At 36.9% G+C, this 20513-nt stretch overlaps 1 protein-coding gene across 1 annotated transcript; it reads left to right on the top strand.

Moving 5' to 3' along the window:
- Nucleotides 1-3246: 3246 nt before the first annotated feature.
- LOC134797009 (xanthine dehydrogenase/oxidase-like) lies at nt 3247-19068 on the top strand. The gene is made up of 17 exons (XM_063769205.1): nt 3247-3324; nt 5216-5370; nt 6936-7096; nt 8366-8751; nt 8830-9053; nt 9126-9228; nt 9733-9860; nt 10157-10444; nt 10739-10900; nt 11043-11171; nt 11366-11862; nt 11956-12139; nt 12547-12742; nt 16717-17480; nt 17865-18057; nt 18592-18705; nt 18929-19068. Exons 1-17 carry the CDS (start codon nt 3282-3284, stop codon nt 19021-19023), a joined length of 3822 nt encoding a protein of 1273 aa, XP_063625275.1. The 5' UTR covers nt 3247-3281; the 3' UTR covers nt 19024-19068.
- Nucleotides 19069-20513: the final 1445 nt, after the last annotated feature.

The following is a 20513-nucleotide window of genomic DNA, read 5'->3' as shown; positions in this document are numbered from 1 at the left end:
AGTTTCCGTTTCACGTAAATGTACAAGAGCAGGGATAAAAGAGTTTTCACAAGTGTTGTTGTTTCACAAGTTGACAAACACTAGGTAGTAGATATTATATACTAAAATAGTAATTTCGTTTCTCAAAAGCTGTACTTTATACTTGTAGCTTGTGACTTATCACGAAATAATGAGGAGTCTCTATAAACTGCTAATATGCGTTTTTGGTAAAAATCGATTAATAAATAAATGAAGATATTGCATTTTTAAGATCTCAAACGAGTAAGTTTTGAATGCACTTCGTTAAAATCAGTAATATTATTTAAATTTAGCTTTTATTCTCCAAAAAAAGCAGTAAACTCATTCCTATGAAATTATTATAATTGGGAAAGAACCAGTAGGTAAATGACAACATAATAATTTTGTAACGAATTCACCTGTATTATAAAAAAAAACTGACCCACCCTGAAGCTTGTAAACATTCATAGAGGGACTGACGAAACTGAGTTTGATTTTACACTTGTAATTGATAATTTTGAGAAACGCTTTTCATTACTACTTGTATTATTATACGCTTGCATATTCCGAAAACACAAGTCAGCCATTTTATTTTCCTCTTATTAAGATTATGATGCATGACAGTGACATTGACATTAAGATAACATTTATAATGGCCATTGCATTTCCTTTTTGCATAGTAAACAAACCTATTTTCTAACTTTAGACAGCCGCCTTGTAGCACTTGTAGTAATCATTCCTACGAGAAACAGAATTAAAACACACTTGTACAATGAAATTTTCAATGTAAGCTTGTAGACTTGTGATTGTGAACTTGTAACGTACGAGAAATAGGCCCCTGGTCTAAGTTAGTATGTAATTTTTTCCCACTTTCTCTTAATTTTCTAATGAATGAATAGGTGCTTAAATTAAATAGGTACATTTGCAATTAAGTCACAATAAACAGCCAAACTTAATTATATTCGCCATACAAGCTATACATAACCGAATGTAAGTAGACATCTTTGCTTAGTACCTACAGAACTACTTACTTAAAGATTTTTTTTCTCTCTATCTTGAAAACCTACACTAGACAGGCTTTCTGGTGTTGTAGGTGTCCATAAGTGGTAATTGCTTACCATCAGGCGATTCGTCTGCTTTTTTGCCTCCTATATCATCAAAAAAACCAAGATTGTAGTAAATGCGTAAGATAAATCGAACACAAAAAGCTTTAATTTAAAATCTCTAAAGCCACTTAGTACCGCACCACAAACACAATTCATAGGGCCAGCCCCAGAACAAAGCCTACGATAAGCCATTTCCGGTTTTCGATACCAATTTGCACCAGCATCCGGTTTTATATCTACCACTAACGTTTTACTAAAACCATTTCCTCGACCGCTTCCCTAAAGCGCCACTCCATTGCTGGTTCTCTTCCGAATAACCTTACATACTTTCAAAGCAAAGCAGCAATGAATGGGTATAACTATGGGTTGTATAACTACATGGTTTGTGTAAATGTCAAAGGTGGATTGTACATTGATTTGGTAGTTTAGGTATTTTTGCTGGCTTGGATGTTTCTATTAGTATGTAGGTTTGTGGCGACTGATTTGGAATATCAACAGGTCGTATTGATTTCGATTTGAAAGAGCGTACTTAGTACCTATATAGATTAGATGGTCGGTACATTCGGTACCGTCGCATTTAAGAGGAAAGGAGACGACCGCTTATCCATACATCCGCTAATCCCCATTTTCCTCTCTGGATAGTAACATAATGTTACTTTAACATTGTGGTAAATATTTTTATACAATTTGTGGTAGGTACATTAAACACAGCTATGCCCCTTCGTTACATTTTTTTTTATTATTATAAGAGTTGAAAGCATTTAGAAAAATGTATTACGGAATTTATTTTTCGCACAAAACGCTTCAGTAGGTACCCTAGTGTAATTTTCATTTCATATCGTGACGTGACGTGACGTTTGCGTTAGGTGTCATTTTGTGTGGGATTTTGAGTTTCCTTAACGTCAAAATCCCATACAAAAATAGACATAAGGACATAACGCGAACGCGAACGCACGTCACGCTATGGAATGAAATTTACACTAGTACGTCTACCACCAGTTTTTACATTGACATAACGCTCACGTCTACGTTATTTACTTTCTGTACATCTCGCTTGCACTAATATGCGAGTACGAGCGAGATGCATAGAAAGTAATTTACGTAGACGTGAGCGTATATGTCAATGTCAAAACTGATGGTAGACGTACAGGGGTTCTGTGTGATAGCCACGTTACTCATCGAAGTAGGTAGGTATTCAGTACTAAACTAAGTGGCGTAATTTACCTGCAGCACCTGCAGCTGAATAAAGCGTTTACTATAAATAAATCATTGTCATAGTTTTATTATGTTTATTTTCTTGTATACACTCAATGTCAAATTACGAATACATTTAAAGAAAGTGAATACTTTGATCTATTAGAATAAGGTGAAAATGTTCCTATATGTACATATATTATAGTCCGACAAGAAATTGTAGAAAATTATTGAGGGCGCCACTTCCTACGTAACTGTCACATTTTTGACGGAAATTGCTTAAACATGGCAACAATTTAGTATGGAATTTTTTAGTTCTATTTTATTTAATTTCTACTATTTTCTGTCGCACTTTATGTGTGACCATGATACAGTGCAGTTGTCATATCTTATAGGCAGATCTTGCGGGCGCTTTGGCCTGCACTTGACTCTGAGGGGCTACCGCGAAAACCGAAATTCGCAAATTGCGGGGATCTTACTCTTTTACTCCAATGAAGGCGTAATTAGAGTGACAGAGAAAAATGCCCGCAATTGACGATTTTCGGTATTGGCGGTAGCCCTACTGTTATGATGATTTTTCCTAAATTTAGGTACATTTAGGCCAATTCAAACGTACACTGAGTCACTGACATCAAAATGACATCCAACTTATGTAATTTACTTAAGCGGCCAAGATGATAATTTTATTGTACCTACATACATCGATAAGAAAAACGCAAAACGCAACAAAAAATGTAATGGAATGACAATTGCTACGAAAAATGACGTGACTAATATTTCCATACACTTATTTAAGTTTCGATTGACTTTTTCTATTAATAGATAATTTGTATGGTTAAATTTAAACAAAGCGCTGCCGCTACGAGTTTCGATTCGTATGTTTTCATAGGGCACTTTACAATGTGACCTAACTGTGGAATAGTCGTAGTCAATAGTATGTACTACACATTGCTACAAACAGTCTAGTTGAGACGTCTGAGGAGTATGGATCGAGTGAATTTTACCATCAATGGGAAACCTCACTCTGGTAAGTTCGAATTAGTTACTCCCGTGGCACCAAAGACCGCCATGCTTTTTTGTCCAAAGCCGTTTCTGTCGTCCTGCCTTTAATTATGTTTTTAATACTAAACTAATTCAAATATTGAGGACATTCACGTAACAGGTAAGACATTCATGACAGTTTTACAAATTGGTTGGGCTGTACATTCATTTCACATGCATTCTTAGACACGTGACTTGACTGCACAAGGCTGAAACAGTTTATTAAATGAAACCGAGTTTATCTATTACCTAAAAAAAAATTAAACTGTTTATTTTTAAAATAGAATTAACATACAATTAACTTAGAACTAATCTTACATTTTTAAGATTATTAGAACTAAGGGACATGGGGAGCAACCCCTATCAAAATTATTGAACATTACCATTAAGTGTTTTTACATGCTACTGAGTCTTTTTACATTTATCTCTATCAGTGCGTTTTTAACAATAGCCTTAATATTATTAGGTTTCTTATCTATATTTTCAATTACATGACTGGGAAAGCTGTTTAGAGCTTTAGGAACATAAGAGGACCAGGTTCTATTACCATATTCGTTATTATTTTTAGTAGTCATAAAATTAGGTTCATTGGGTAGACTGCGAAGGTTATTGGTCTATTATATCTCTTCAGCTCTCCCAGACAATGCTTATATACCTATATCATTGTCTTATTTTATATCATTACTGGTTAACATTACTAAGGCAATCGTACAGCTGATATTTGCATGTATTGTAACGTTTAATTGAAGCCAAATAATAGTACTACCTAGTGCGTACTGAGTGAGTCAGTGACTGAACTTAGGCATTATGCGTTTTTCTTACTAGTCTTACTACCGTTTAACATACATAACTGCATGCTATGTAATTCTGTGCTAAGAGGGAAGTATAGCTACTGACAAAAGGTACTTACTTTTTTCATACAATTTCCATTTCGGGAGAAAACGGTTTCCACTAACTAAATCTTTACATGGGCCTATTTCTCGAACGATATTAGTCTAATATTATAAGTGTGTTGTCATGGCAACCCATACGAATTGACAGTTGGTGGACTAATGATATTAGTCTAATATCGTTCGTGAAATGGGCCCCATATCACTTTGATTTAGATGTCGATCGACTTAGCATAATATATTCTAGGTTTATATAGATTTCGCTTAAAAAATTTTTTTTATGTAAGTATTACAAATTTTGAAAAGTGGAGAACCTATACCTAAACCTGGTTTTTCATTGTGTTAGTACCTAACATACTAAAAAATCATGGAGAATGGAAAATATATTTAGAAATGGAAAAAGGTTTTCTCTTTTTGTATGGCCGAGTAGGTACCTACGTGCTATACTTCCCCCTTAAGTAGGGTTACCAGATGTCAGGAAATTTTTTGACATGTCAGGAATTTTGGCCGTTTGTCAGGAATGCGGCCGGAATACGAAAATGTTAGGAATTTTAGTAAATTAACAGACTTTTCTATTATGTACCTAGAAAGGTACATTATTCAAATTTACTTACATATATTCAAAACAAATCAAATTTAAACAATGTATCCAGCATACATACGGCGCGATTCGGGAAATGAATTAGAGATTCACTAGATGGAACGTCACATATCTTTACTATTTCATATCTAGTGAATCTCTAATTCATTTCCCGAATCACGGCGCCAGCCGCCATAAGGTACCTATTGCCGTGGAACGTCACATATCTTTACTATATCGTATCTAGTTAATCTCTAATTCATTTCCCGAATCGAGCCGATAGATATCGCTTAGGGCTAGATTCGGGCCGACTGTCTCTACCTATACGGACACCACAGAATATTGAATATTAAAAGTATTATAGTGAACCAGTTTAGAAAAATCTCAGACTAAACTTGTATTCCCAGTTGGGCGCGAGACATGTTCCGACCTGTCTCTGCTGGAGTACCTGCGCGTGCGCTGCGAGCTGCGCGGCACCAAGTACATGTGCCGCGAGGGCGGCTGCGGCGCATGCGTCGTCGCTGCTGCCAGACCTGGAGAGAAGCAAGGAGCTGTTAATTCTGTAAGTACCTAGGTACCTACCATCTGGCATCAGGGTTGCAGGTGTCCAATGTCCATATTCTAAAAATAATCCCCAACGTTTTGTTAATGCTTTCATTCATTACTATTTTTTGAATTTTTTATTCGGAAGCGTATAGATCAGACTGAAAACGGGCGTTTTCGGAGGAAAATTTTATTAACACCTGGGTAAAGAAAAGTGATACAATAAAAAATAAGTTCAAAAACTAAAACCCGACTACTGTAATCGCGCTCTGAAAAGTATGAAACAAGATAGGTTTCTTATCTAAAATTATCAAACAGGAAATATTATAAAAGTTATAATTTTTTAAATAATAAAATACAACGTAATATAATTTACTACATTTTGTATATATTTACAGAGATTCAGAGGATAGCCGTGGTCGTATGCCACTTTACCTTAAAGTTTAAATAATCGTGGCATGCGACCACGGCGATCCTTTGAATAGCTCTATAAATATATAAAAAATTGGCCAAGCACGAAGTCAAGACTGAGGAATAAATGCCACCATAGTAAACTACCGCATTTGCCAGATTCGCAAGTTTGCTATAGGCTAATCGTACCGGTCAATAATAATTCCCACCATAGAAAGTTAACGAAAATGGCAGATTTGTTAGTTATTTACTGGTGTCATAACTTTATCGGCCAAGGAAAAATACCTTATCTACACTTCGCAAGTCTACCATGGGTTAAAAGAAATATAAAGTCAGATTGGTACAATGGTAACTCTGAAAGCTTAAAAGATAGAAGTCTGAAAATTGGTCACATTGTGCATTGTCATATTTGGTACAGAATTACATCAATAACTCAATTTTGACAAATTTACAGTTATGTTAGTTTAGCATGGGGGCGACGATATATCGGGCTGCGCCATCCTTTGGCATGGAGGCGCTTTCGGCCGGCGCCCGGCTTTATAACGTGTACAGTGCGCCTCATACGTCATGTAGCCTATAACCAGCGGACGATATAAACGATTCGAATGACATATCGTTTGTCAAATTATAATGTGTACTTTAGAAGTTATGAGGGAACAAATGAACATACTTACATACATACCCACATACATACCGGTCAAAATCATAACCCTCCTTTTGCGTTGCCATAGTCGGGTAAAAATAGTTAGTGAACCAAAATATTTTTAGACTGAAAGATTGTCGATACTTACCTGAACAATTGAACATATATGTAGTACCTGCCTCGACAATATTTACCACTAAATGTGTCACAATTCGCTGTGAATTGTACATGTACATATGACCTTCTCCTTCTATAATTTCCTCAGTTGTATCTTTATCATTTCCAGATGTATCAAAACATTATCCTGAGAGGGAATATGAAGAACTAATTTTTCGATCTCTATCCCTCATCGGAAATACTCACTAATCCATCTGCTAATTGGCTTAATTATATCTAAATGTTTTTATATACCACATCGGTGGCAAACAAGCAGTCACCGTAGCCTATGGACGCCTGCAACTCCAGAGGTGTATATCTAAATAATAAAAAAGAACAAAACATTTCCTCAAAATTTTTATTTTTACACGCAGTGCCTAGTATCAGTAACATCATGCCAAGACTGGGAGATCACGACGATAGAGGGCGTCGGCAATCGTCTGAAGGGCTACCATCCCATACAGAAGACCCTCGCCAAGCTCAACGGCACGCAGTGCGGGTACTGCTCTCCTGGATGGGTCATGGCCATGTACAGGTAAGCAACATAATAAAAAGGGACGCACGCAGAGGCAGCACCCGCCAGGCTGTAAGGACCATTGAGAGTTGATGGAATCTAAAAACTAGGGTATTGGGTGAAAGCGATGGACTAAATACTGAGCGTTGTGATGAAACTGGACGCCTAATAAAATGGTAAGTACTTATACAATTTTATTTCCGGCAGACGGTGACTCGCCCCCACAAGATGGGCTCCCACAAAAAGCGACGTCTAGAATGGCTTAAGGGCAACACCGGGTGTGAGTGCTGAGGGTAGAGAGGTGTCACTTTACTTTAAACATATAGCCAACTCGCGACTTACGGCTAAGGCAAGCCAGAGGTAGATAATTCTGTGCCAGTTGTGCCACCCATCCTCCACTGTCACCTCCCTTCGGGTGACAGAGAACTCCCCAGGATTACTCGGGTACGTGGGGTCGCTATTATTCTCCTACAGTTCGCCACAAGCTGCCTTGCCAAGAGTATTTGCGTCACGAAACTGAAGTAAACATTTCATCTGGCACTATCTTCATACTTATGCAAATGTAAATGGGTACTATTTATAGTGACTGTTTATAAGGTGTCATAATTGTCATTGAGTAACCTGCCATAAATTAAATTATCCAATAGCACACATGAAGGTAACCCTAGCAGCGAAATTATTATTAACATGAATGTTTATTTTTATAATTTCTTAATAATTAAGTTTTGAATTGTGTCTCATTCCCTGTATTATTGCACAGTTTCGTATATCTTAGCTTCAGCTGAGTCAATAACTTGGAATTGCAAAACATCATAGGTTTACACAGTTTACAAAAACACGTATTATACAGTTGGATTACTTATATTCCAATTCTTATTTATTTGAATGAAAAAAACAATAGGTATAAACTCAATTTCATTTTCTATCATAGTCTAAATTTTATTGACGATCAAATTTTGTAACTGCATTAAAGCAATGATAATATGACTAAAATACGAAAATCTAAACGTAACAAAATAAAGGCAACATTTTCGTATAATGATATAAAATCAAACAGTATATTCTATAGATTATAACATTTAAACTGTTTGTTGCCAATAAATGTTTACTTTCAAGGAACACTGAACCACTGACAGGATCTATATTGGAAAATTTCAATATTATAAAATATGTTTAGTAATCGAAAACATAACTCTCAAGTCAGGTAAAAGAACAAGCTGCAGTCTTGTAAATATTGATGTAAGGACACATTTTACTCATATGTAACTATTTTCTCATTTTATTGTTCAGCCTCCTGAAAAGTAATAAGGATATTAGCATGTTGGAGATAGAAAAGTCTTTCGGAAGCAACATTTGCCGATGCACCGGTTACCGACCTATTCTGGAGGCCTTCAAGAAATTCGCAAGTGACGCACCAAAACCAGATAATTATATGCTAGACATAGAGGATCTCAATATTTGCAAAATAAGTGGGAAGACTTGCCGCAAAAGCAATTGCAGTGAAAGCGAATGGTGCTTAGTGGAAGCTCACGATGCTAAAGAACACCAAAAAATTGAAATAGATCTAAAAGATGGAAGGTCTTTTTCTAAAGTATATCATATTGATGATATTTTTGAAGTATTAAAGCAGAAAGGAGATGATGATTACATGCTAGTAGCAGGAAACACAGCCAAAGGTACCTATCGTTTTAGATGCTTATGATGTTAGTAAAAAATTGCAATTATATATTTTAATAAGTAATTAATGTTTTTAGGAGCTTTTCCTATTCTGGAATATCCCCGTGTTCTCATCGACATATGCTGCGTCGATGAACTTAAAGGATACCACCTCGACCAGAACTTGGTTCTTGGTGCAGGTTGTACACTTAATGACACCATTGAAATATTCAAAAAACTCGCCGCCACTGAAGATAATTTTTGGTATCTTCAGAAGTTACAAGAACATTTGCAGTTGGTAGCTCATATTCCTGTCAGAAATGTAAGTGTTCAGCTTATAATAATTTGGATTCTAATTATAACAATATCAGTAATATCTGAAATATGTTTTTAGTTGGGATCTGTAGCTGGAAACCTGATGATCAAACACAAGCACAATGAGTTCCAGTCAGATGTATTTCTTCTACTTGAGACCATTGGTGCATACATGACTATTTGTAAGTTGTCGACGAAATTTTAAATCGAAAACACCTAGTCAACAATATCTTTGATATCTTTAAGGTACCGTAAAATGGGGTGAGTAGGTGCAAAACTGACATTCAAACCTCGATAACATTTTATTTTTACATAATAATATGCAAACTGAATGGTGTACCTATATAATAAGTGTTCCGAACGTTTGTATTTTAGTTTTTATTTTATTTTGGGTAGTTCCATTTCATAACTTTGACGATAAACAGGAAATCCCACCTCACCCCGTAGTCCCTCGTATTTGGGTTGAGTTGGGTTTTCATACAAAGGTGATTTTGGAAGATTGTTGGATCGTTTTTTTGTATTATGAGTATTACTATAGCTCCATTTTAAATTGGAATTCATTATTTTTGTAGCAGTAGTCTTAAAATCCCATCTCACCTCCCTTTCATCCCTTCTCTCCCCATTCATAACCGAACTCTCCCCGCGAACCCTACTCACCCCATTTTACGGTACTGTTTATATTTCAGTGGATTCAAATAAACAAGAGAAAAAAGTAACCATAAGAGAGTTCCTCAAAGTGGATATGCGGAGTAAGGTCATTTTGAACATTTTACTTCCTCCTTTGGGTCACGACTACCAATTTGAATCATTCAAGGTAACTAACTATATCTAACACTTGAATCAAGTGAAGAACGTTACTAGATGACCTTCTTTAAGAAAGACATTATGACTTTTTGAAAAAAATATACCTACTTGTTGTATAAAAATTACCCAATGGTAACCAGACTGGTTATTGTGTGACTATAATTATTGCTATAGATTTTTGCCTGTTTAGCCAACATGTCTTAGATAAAGAGTGACTAATGTTAGTGAGTCACTTTTTTAAACATTTTATTTGAAAATGATTCGACAAACCTACATAATTAACTACTTACTTTTACAACTTTTTAGGTAATGCCACGTGCTCAATCTGCACACGCCATCGTCAACGCCGCCTTCCTATACAGACTAGATTCCTCCAGCACAGTAAAGGAAGCTAGAATAGTGTTCGGGGCCATAAACCCAACCTTCGTGCACGCTTCCAAGACAGAGACGTTCTTAAGAGGAAAGAAACTGTTTACGAACAAAACTTTGCAAGACTCTATCGAGGTTTTGAAGACGGAGTTGGTGGTGGAAGAGAACCCTCCGGAACCGTCGGCGAAGTATAGAAATAAACTTGCCATCAATTTGTTTTATAAAGTAAGTAATTGTTCCCACTAATAGTTTTTATTCATCGAGAATACTTTGAGGTGAAATTTGGATTTCAAGTCAAACTGTAGCAGTTTGACTTGAAATCCAAATTTGAAAAACAAATTAGTTTAAAGCTCATCCCATTGAAAGAGATAATCGGAACTACGGAACACTCGATATTTGATTACGATTATAGCAAAGAGGAAGGAGGATTATAGGAAGGGGGAGTATTGATATAGCAAAATGCCAAAATTACTCAATCATATGTATTGTTTCCTATATCTTAACTTATTTCTATTACAGGGTCTTCTTGCTCTTTGTCCCGACGACGCTGTTGATTCTCAATTTGCGTCCGGTGGAATCGTTCTGAGCCGCAAGCGTCCTGTCTCGAAAGCAAAACAGGATTACACAACCAATCCTCTGATCTACCCGCTTAACAAGCCTGTGGAAAAAGTGGAAGCGTTGGTGAGTCCATTAATAGTCACAATACACCTGTTAAACCAACGACAAGAGATGAATGTTTAGTTAAACCCCTGCCTTTGTTAAAATCGTCGTTATGTAGGTAGTGTAAAGTATATAAAATATTAAGTGCATAAATTGTGTGTAGATACAATGCGCAGGCGAGGCCCCATACTCGGAAGACCTGCCGAGCTGTCCACACGAGGTGTTCGGCGCCTTCGTGCTCGCGACCGTGCCGAAAGGAGACATCGACAAGATTGATTCTAGTAAAGCCCTCGTAAGTACATACATATTTCAACATAACCCACACTTCGACAATCTTTTATGCACAGTAGGTAACATCACTATTAGCTTAGCACCTCTTCAGGGGTGAAACTGGAAACTGAAACTGGAAAGATCGCGAAAAATTTATGAGAGCTGTCAGAATTATAAACATTTGACCTAATTGATTGTATTTGATTTGTATTACAGAAACACCCAGGTGTAATCGCTTTTTACTCTGCTGATGACATACCTGGAGTAAACGGTTTCACACCCGGCCTATTCCCAAAAATCGACTACCTGTATCTAACGAAAGAAGAGCTTTTCTGCTCCGGATCCGTTAAGTACAACGGTCACGTCATTGGAGTTGTTGTCGCTGAGACTAGATCTATCGCAGAATACGCTGCCAAATTAGTGCACGTTACATATAAAAATGTGACTAAACCTGTTTTGGATGTAAGGGAAGCCATGAAGTTCCCTGATAGAAAGAAAAAAGCAGGCGAGCACGATGGAACGAGTGCAGGCGGAAATCTGTTCAAGCTTATTAAAGGACAGCAAGCAATTTTTGCGCAGCAGCACTTTTGTATGGAGACGTTGGTGAGCGTGGCTAAACCGACGGAAGAGGGTCTGGAGGTGCACTGTACTACGCAGCATATGGATCTGGTGCAGATGATGATATCTCGAGCTCTTAAAATGCCGGAGAATAAGTAAGTATTAGCTTAAAACCGAAATCGCCCCGTTGGCTTGCTATATTTTATGATTTTACGACAGAAGCTTAATTATTTAAATGTAAATTCCAGGATAGACGTAATCGTCCGCCGCCTGGGAGGAGCGTACGGTCTGAAGATCTCCCGCAGCTCGCAGGTGGCGGTGGCGAGCGCGCTGGTGGCGCACAAGCTGAACCGGCCCTGCCGCATCATACTACCGTTCACAACCCTCGCCAAGGCCGTGGGCAAGCGCCTGCCTTGCTACTCTGAGTATGAGGTAAACTGATTGATATTAGACATTTTCGGATTTCGATTTCCGCGGTACGGCTTCAAGCTCCCATGAGCATGGTATTTAAAAAGTCGGGACAGCGCGTGATAGACGATGATGTTCGTTGCTCGGTCAAATAGGTATATAACATTAGTCAATTTAAACATTATGCAAATTCTTTATAACAATATTCTTGACACACGACTAATTTCTCATAAATCTGCATGTATAATGTCTCTCTTCTTCTTCTTCTTCTTCACTTAATCTTTTGTGATTATGATGATAATTTGCCTCGTTATCAAATGTAATCCTAATAACCCACAACAGGTGTACTAACATATTCTATTAATAATGTAATGTAATGTTGTATTGCACTCTATTTAAAAAGACAATTTCATTAATTTTACTGCTTTCAGATCGCCGTCGATCTTTTTGGCAAAATCCAACTTTGCAAAGAATTCCTATACATGGACACTGGGCATGTCATCGATGAGCCACTCTTCCTACCCGTGTTAGATGTGTACAACAACTGCTACGACAAGCTACGCTGGATCTTCCTCGTGTTCAGCGTCATTACCGACACGGCCTGCAACACTTGGTGCCGGTCACCAGGTCTGTTCCGACATCATAACCTAATTATTACTATGCCAAACTAACTGGATATTTATTTATTTAAACTTTATTGCACAAAATATATACAACAATGTACAAATGGTGGACTTAATGCCAAATGGCATATCGTCTGACTAAACGGCTGACTGATCAAAAATTTGAAACTAGCTTCTGCCCGCGACTTCCTCTGCGTGGGATGATGATAAAGATTGATAAAACTATCCAATGTCCTTCCTCGGGCCTTCAACTATCTCCATACCAACTTTCTGTAGTTTAAGCGTGAAGAGGTAATAGACAGACAGTTACTTTCGCATTTATAATAGGCTTATTATTAACCAGGCAACTAAAATATTAAACAGGAACTTTCACTGGGCATATAATAATATAATTTGGCTGTGCATTAATATTTTAGCACCAATAAATTTATATTACCCTCAAATTTAAGCATCATATTATTAAAAAACTGGCAGCAAAATCAAGGCACCCAAAAAAATTATAGGGAACTTTAATTGATAGGTTGGCGTCTAAAATAATAAATTGGCAACTAATACTGTAAAGCGATCACAAAATTCGGTTGTTATACAGGATGATTCAGGAGACGTGAGCAGGACTTACACTGCGCATTTCGTAAACTATAAGCAACTGTTTCGTATCAGTATTAGTGAGGTTAACGTTAATAATTTTCTAGTCGTGATGAAAAAAAAAAGTTATTAATTTATTTACGAAATGCATGGTCACCCTACAATTAGAATACTAAACTACTGATATTCTGTGTCAAATTGAATGCCATCACTGTCATCACGGTCTGGTTACTTTTGAAAACTCGTATCTCACTCAAGTTTGACAGTTTATTATCTTCGTAATCAAAATGCTGTCATTACGGTGAAAGGGGTTTCATGTTTATTAATTAGGTCTTGTAGTGACCATGATTGTAGAGAAATGAATTTTCCCTCACCAAAAAGTTAAAAAATAGGAAAAAGTGTGGTTGTTTCACCTAAATACGACGGTGATCGATCAATTATCAGTTACTGAGTGTGCAGGATTAGTCCTGCTCACGTCTCATGAATCACCCTGTATATGTACCTATACAGAATACCTAAGATACCTATATACATAAGCTTTAAATACTCAATTTTTAAATAATTTAAACGGGAACACCCAAATATTCCGAAATATGTTTTTCCGACTTTCATAACCTCGATTTTCATAATCACGATTTTTTATACGTCCGAAATATCGAAATCACGACTTTGAAAACCACGAAAGAAGAAAATCACGACTGCGCTATTTCCGAATACTTAAAATCCGATTGTCATATGAACGAAAGCTTAAAGTTCCGATTTTTAAAAAATCCAAATTTTTTTTTCCGAATTTGTCTATTCCGAAAAATCATTGACCGATCGGAAATAAAATAATTCGGAATTCAGAAATTCGATCTTTTGTAAACCCGGAATAATGAAATTCGTGATTTTCAAAAGGGAAGTAATTAATAGGTCAGCCGTTTTTAAAATAGATCTGCAAAAAAATGCATTTAAATCATTTGGACATGCTAGAACTGCTACCTTTACAGAAACCAACTGCTACTAGAAAAGTGGGTTAGGATAGAACTGCAACCTTCACAGAAGCCAACTGCTACTAGAAAAGTGGCTTAGGTTATAACTGAGACCTTTACGGAAACCAACTGCTACTAGAAAAGTTGGTTAAGTTAGGTTAGAACTGCGACCTTCACAGAAACCAACTCCTACTAGAAAAATGGGTTAGGTTAGGTTAGAACTGCGACCTTCACAGAAACCAACTGCTACCAGTAAAGTTAGTTAGGTTAGGTTAGAACTGCGTCCTTTACAGAAACCAACTGCTACTAGAAAAGTGGGTTAGGTTAGGTTAGAACTGCGACCTTCACAGAAGCCAACTGCTACTAGAAAAGTAGGTTAGGTTAGAACTGCGACCTTTACAGAAACCAACTGCTACTAGCGAAGTGAGTTAGGTTAGGTTAGAACCGCGACCTTCACCGAAACCAACTGCTACTAGAAAAGTGGCTTAGGTTAGAACTGCGACCTTTACGGAAACCAACTGCTACTAGAAAAGTGGGTTAAGTTAGGTTAGAACTGCGTCCTTCACAGAAACCAACTCCTACTAGAAAAATGGGTTAAATTAGGTTAGAACTGCGACCTTCACAGAAACCAACTGCTACCAGAAAAGTGGGTTAGGTTAGGTTAGAACTGCGTCCTTTACAGAAACCAACTGCTACTAGAAAAGTGGGTTACGTTAGGTTAGAACTGCGACCTTCACAGAAGCCAACTGCTACTAGAAAAGTAGGTTAGGTTAGAACTGCGACCTTTACAGAAACCAACTGCTACTAGCGAAGTGGGTTAGGTTAGATTAGAACTGCGACCTTCACAGAAACCAACTGCTACTAGAAAAGTAGGTGTAGGTTAGGTTAGAACTGCGACCCTTCCTCCCCCAGAAACTTACTGCTTACAGAAAAGTAGGTATAAGTTAGGTTAGAACTGCAACCCCTACAGTAAATAACTGTTTTAAAAAAAGTAGGTTTAGGTTACGTTAGAACTGCTACCCCCCGTAGAAACGTAGGTAAGTACCTACCTTTATTTACTAACAACAAATTCGGAATATTGTTATACGGAATTTAAAAAATAGGAATCACGTCAAATCGGAATTCAAAATTTCGGAATTATGACAATTCGGAATTCGTGATATCAAAAATCGTAAATGTTAAATTCGGTGTTTCTCCCTATCGGAATTGTAATATTCGGAATTATGTGGTTCGGAATTTAAAAAATCGTCGGTTTTACTATTCAGAAATATAAAACTTCGTGATTTTCATCGTTCGGTAATTACGACAATCGGAATGTTGATGGGTCGAGCATTTAAAAATCGGAATAATAAAATTCGATATTTTAAAATTCGGCATAAAATATTTCGGAATTATGTAGTGTACCCATCGGAAATAAACAGATATTTCTCTTGCTAAGTTTATGACAATTGTCACAAAAACATTACAATTGTCACGAAATTCCGACATATACCTCATTGCCTGTCAAGAATTACCTACAATTCTTCTAAATCTTGACAATTGTCAGAAACTTCGCAAAAGAAATATCTGTTTTTTTCCGATATAATAAAGTTTTTTTAAATAATACAATGATGGTGGCAAACAGGAATACGGCCCGCCCGATGTTAAGTGGTAACCGTAGCCCATGGATGCCTGTGACGTCAGCAACAGTGATTTTACAATTGTCGCACCTGTCACTGTGGTGAAATTGGGGCCAGTACCTATACTTATAGTCGAAATTCCTAATAATGAAACACGTAATGGCCATTATACCATTAGGTCTTTAAATTTTTAATTACTAATTTCAATAGTTATCACGGTGCAGAAGCAAGAGTCAAAAGATAGGTGCGACGACGAGCGAAGCGAGGAGGAGCGTGTTAGGTTGACCGTGTCTTAGTGACCAAACGAAATATTTTAAAAGAACCTAATTTTTTTAATTAATAGATAGCCGTTTTCTTTTTAAAAATGTGCTGCATAAATGGTCTCCAATATAATTATTCAGTTGCCAAATATTTATTTGCCAAATAAATATTTGGTACCTGCCTAAATATAAACAAAAGCTGTAATGGAATTAAAATGTTGTCTCATATTGATATATTTTAAGACTCTGTTTTTGCTGCCAATCTATTATTTTAGTACCCATTTCTATTTTTTTAAACTACTCAAATTCGATTAATTAGTTGACCGGTTAAATACGTGCCTTTATAATATACGTATTAGTAAAGAATAATCGACCTGGACAGGACAAAAGGACAGTTCACAATAGTCACAGTCAAAGGACTCCAGATGAAACAGATAACTGAACAGGCTGTTTACTTATTATAGACACCTACATACTCGGGTTTATGGGGTAAAGAAGCTAACTTATACTGCAAAATTCACATTGCTCTTACTCTTCTTACAGGGACTTTGGAAGCTATTGCTGCTGTCGAATTCATCTTAGAACGAGTAGCGTATGAGATGTCACTCGATCCGCTGACAGTAAGACTAGTGAACCTTAATCTTACCGACATCGAGCTCATTGAGATGGTAGAGAAAGTAAAACACGACGCAGACTACGCGAAGAGACGAGCTGCCGTCGACAAGTTTAATAAAGAGAACAGGTGGAAGAAGAAAGGCTTAAGATGGTCACTTCTTAAGTGGGCGCCCTTTTATGGCCAATATTTTGACGTGACCATGTCAGTTTATAATGACGATGGCACTGTCTCTATAACCCACGGCGGAATCGAGATGGGACAAGGTCTTAATACTAAAGCTGTTCAAATCGCTTCACATTTCCTTGGTATCCCGATGGAGAAGATTCAAATTAAGGCTAATCATACCCACATGACTCCAAACAGCCTTGTTAGTGGGGGAAGTTTGACTTCGATTAATGTTGGTATAGGAGTTCAAAGGTGCTGTGAGATATTATTGGCACGGTTGGCTCCTCTTAAAGTTGGTCTGTTGAACCCCGCTTGGGAGCTGTTGGTTAAGTTAGCGTACAAGGCCAGCATAGATCTCCAAGCCCACGCTTTTGTGTCGCTTTTTGATACGCAGAAGTATGAGGTGCATGGAGTGACACTGGCTGAAGTGGAAGTGGACATTCTAACAGGAGAGTGGGAGCTTCTGAGGGTTGATCTTCTGGAAGATGCGGGCATGAGCATCAGTCCAAGTGTCGACGTTGGCCAAGTAAGAACCTTTTTCTAAGAAATTTCCGAATTGAAGACATACATTCATTTTTGGTTGAAAAATAAAACATATTTTTCGGTGTAGTTTTCATCTGTGACAAAATTGCAGATATGCAAATTTTGAAGTGTCTAAAAATTAGGAGAAGGTTTCAAAGATTTCTGGAAAAATTCAAATGAAATAAAGGTAGGTTACATGTTGGTAAAGTATAATTTTGATCCTCATTTGAAAAATATGATAAGCTGTCCGTAAATTTTCACTAACACTTCAGAAATCAAAACTGTGTCGATTTTAACTAGAAAGAATATGATTGACCAACAATCTACTTAAATAAATAAATAAAATCCTAAACTGCCGATTGATCCTTAATGTCTGGACTTTTGCCAGGTGGAAGGCGCTTTCATCATGGGCCTGGGGTACTGGACTACGGAGCACATGGTGTACGACTCCGACACCGGCGAGGTGCTCACGGACCGCCCCTGGAACTACCACGTGCCGCAGGCCAGGGACATTCCGCAGGACTTCCGGGTGTATTTTAAGGACAAATCTTATTCGGAAGTTCGGACGCTCGGTGCTAAGTGTAAGTTTAAATTTTTAGAATCGTGGAATGGTAAACATTACATAACATAATGCTTTAATAGGTACATTGTATAAGTACAGCTTGAGATGGTTTTTGGCTTGTAGTTGCAGTTAATACAAAGAAGAAATTTCACGACAGATCTTGTGAACTTTCCCTGGCAATTATAGTCACTGACAAAAATTATAATTATGATATTCTAGTTTGTGTGGAACTGGACTATAGGTAGCTACCACTTCCAGTAACATTATAAACATGGTATTCTTCTACTTAGTCATATGCCACCATTCGTAAAACCGAAGAGAATAATGTAAGAATTGTTTTCGGGTAGAAAGCACCGCTCGCCTAACGTAACTCCCGGCGTCTTGTAAAGTCATTGTACTCGTCGAAACGAGCTACAATCAGTTGCACTGAGTGGAGCAAGGTCAAAAATGTTTCTGGACATAAATTTGTGGCAACCTTCTATTAAAGGCCTTCGCATCTCTGGCATGCCTTAGGACAATAACAATTGAGATTTGATACATATTGTTCTTTCAGCGATCGGCGAGCCCCCAATCTGCATGTCTGTGGTGGTGCCGCTGGCATTGCGTGAAGCCATCGCCTCTGCCCGACGTGACGCTGGGAAAGCGCTCAACGAGTGGTTCCAGATAGGTAATACCATCACCTAGATATTTTTATCTGACAAGTAGTAGGTAAGCTTCATTGCTAAGATATGGTCCAATGATCGACAGTTAAGTGTTGCTGTTACTACAGATAAGCTGAAGAGATGTCTGTCCTTAAATACTGAAATTTTTACCGTCTTCCCATGTTATTTATAAAAGCTGACGTGTATAATATTGACGGTTGTGCTATCACATCACAATTTTTTTTCTAGATGGCCCGTATACCAGAGAAGCCATACACATGCACACGGAAACAGATTGTTCCGATTTTAAGTTTAAGAAGAAAGTCAACCCTTTCCCGTTTTAACTGTGTGAATTTAGGATAATAATATGTACCGTTGGATTTGTATGTTGTTTTAAATTACCTGCGTACCTTCAATCAAATGTATAAAGGCTATCCGATATAAAAATAAAAATAAAATAAATAAAAAAAGTCAGAGAAGAGAAAGCCAAAGGCAGAGTATAAGAAAGTCTATTTATATTTACAGTTTACTTAGTAGGTACATAAAAATCTACTAAAATATACTTTTACTCCCTAGGAACACAACTTTTACTTATTCGCTATCATATTTAGAACCTTGACAGCGGTATTGGATTCAGACGAAACTCTTTGTTGTCAGATAAAACATATAATAATTTACGAGCGGACATAACGGCGGCAGTTTATGTGACATAATAAATTGAATAATAAAAAAATACCGACTTTATGTAACACTGGCCAACCCTTGAGGCACAGTAGATATAATACACAGTAATCCACCCTTCTTCCCACCGTTGGGATGTATGCTCATATCGCTTAATGTTTGCCACAAACGTGAGCGCTTCTTTTATTTTTTGCCATTTTTATATATTGTGACCTTTTTTGCCACCTTTGTGTTATTTCTTGTCAGGATTGCGAGCCCTTTTCATCCTTATAGGAGAAAAAAACTGTCCTAAAATTTCCATACATTTTTCAAACTTTCCTTTTTGTTACCGCCATAAAAAGTATATGAGGAAATGGTAACACAATAGGAAAACAACTCTGGGACATTTTATTGTCCCATTAGGATCAAAAGAGCTTGTGATTCTGAGTAGAAATAACATAAAAGTGGCAAAAAAGGTCACAATAAAATATAAAAAATGGCAAAAAATAAAAGAAACGCTCACGTTGTTTATAAAAAAAATTAAAAATCTTGAAAAGGTGAAGAAGAGCTTGGATTTCCTACTAGTACGGACGAGTCTTCGCGTAAATTTGAATACCAAGAGCGAATGACCGGAGATATACTACTGTTTTGTTCCGTATACTGTGTTCGAACTATCGGTATGTCTCGTAAAAAAATATTTTGCTGAAATAAAATTAGGTTATTCCTGATTGAAGAATAGTAGGGTTTATAGCGAGACTGGAATGCCGAAGGTATGGCGTTCGGGCAAGAGGCATAATAAAACCTTCTACTCGTATTGTATTCCGTTTTATTGTAGCGGACAGAGCTTTTACGGGAAATATTTATTTATAGGTCCTTTATAAATTGTGGGATACATTTCATAAATAAATTGGGAAAAATTGTCTTATTGTTTATTATGATAAATTTGAATATTATATTATATCCTATCCTAAGCAACTACTGCTTAGTTGCACAGGGAGTAATATCCTATATAATTACTAGGAAACAATTCAAATTATTTTTTTACTAGGTACTACTAGGTAGGTATATTAATTAAGTACTTATTTAAAAAACTGAAATATATAATTATGTCATATTATTATTATGTCTAATATCTGGGAGACCGAGCTTTGATCGGAAAATGAATAAAAGCTCA

Source organism: Cydia splendana, chromosome 14 (genome assembly GCF_910591565.1).
Source record: "Cydia splendana chromosome 14, ilCydSple1.2, whole genome shotgun sequence".
NCBI classification, from domain to species: Eukaryota; Metazoa; Arthropoda; class Insecta; order Lepidoptera; family Tortricidae; genus Cydia; species Cydia splendana.
Note: the sequence above shows the minus strand (reverse complement) of the source record. Positions and strands in the feature narration are given on the sequence as shown.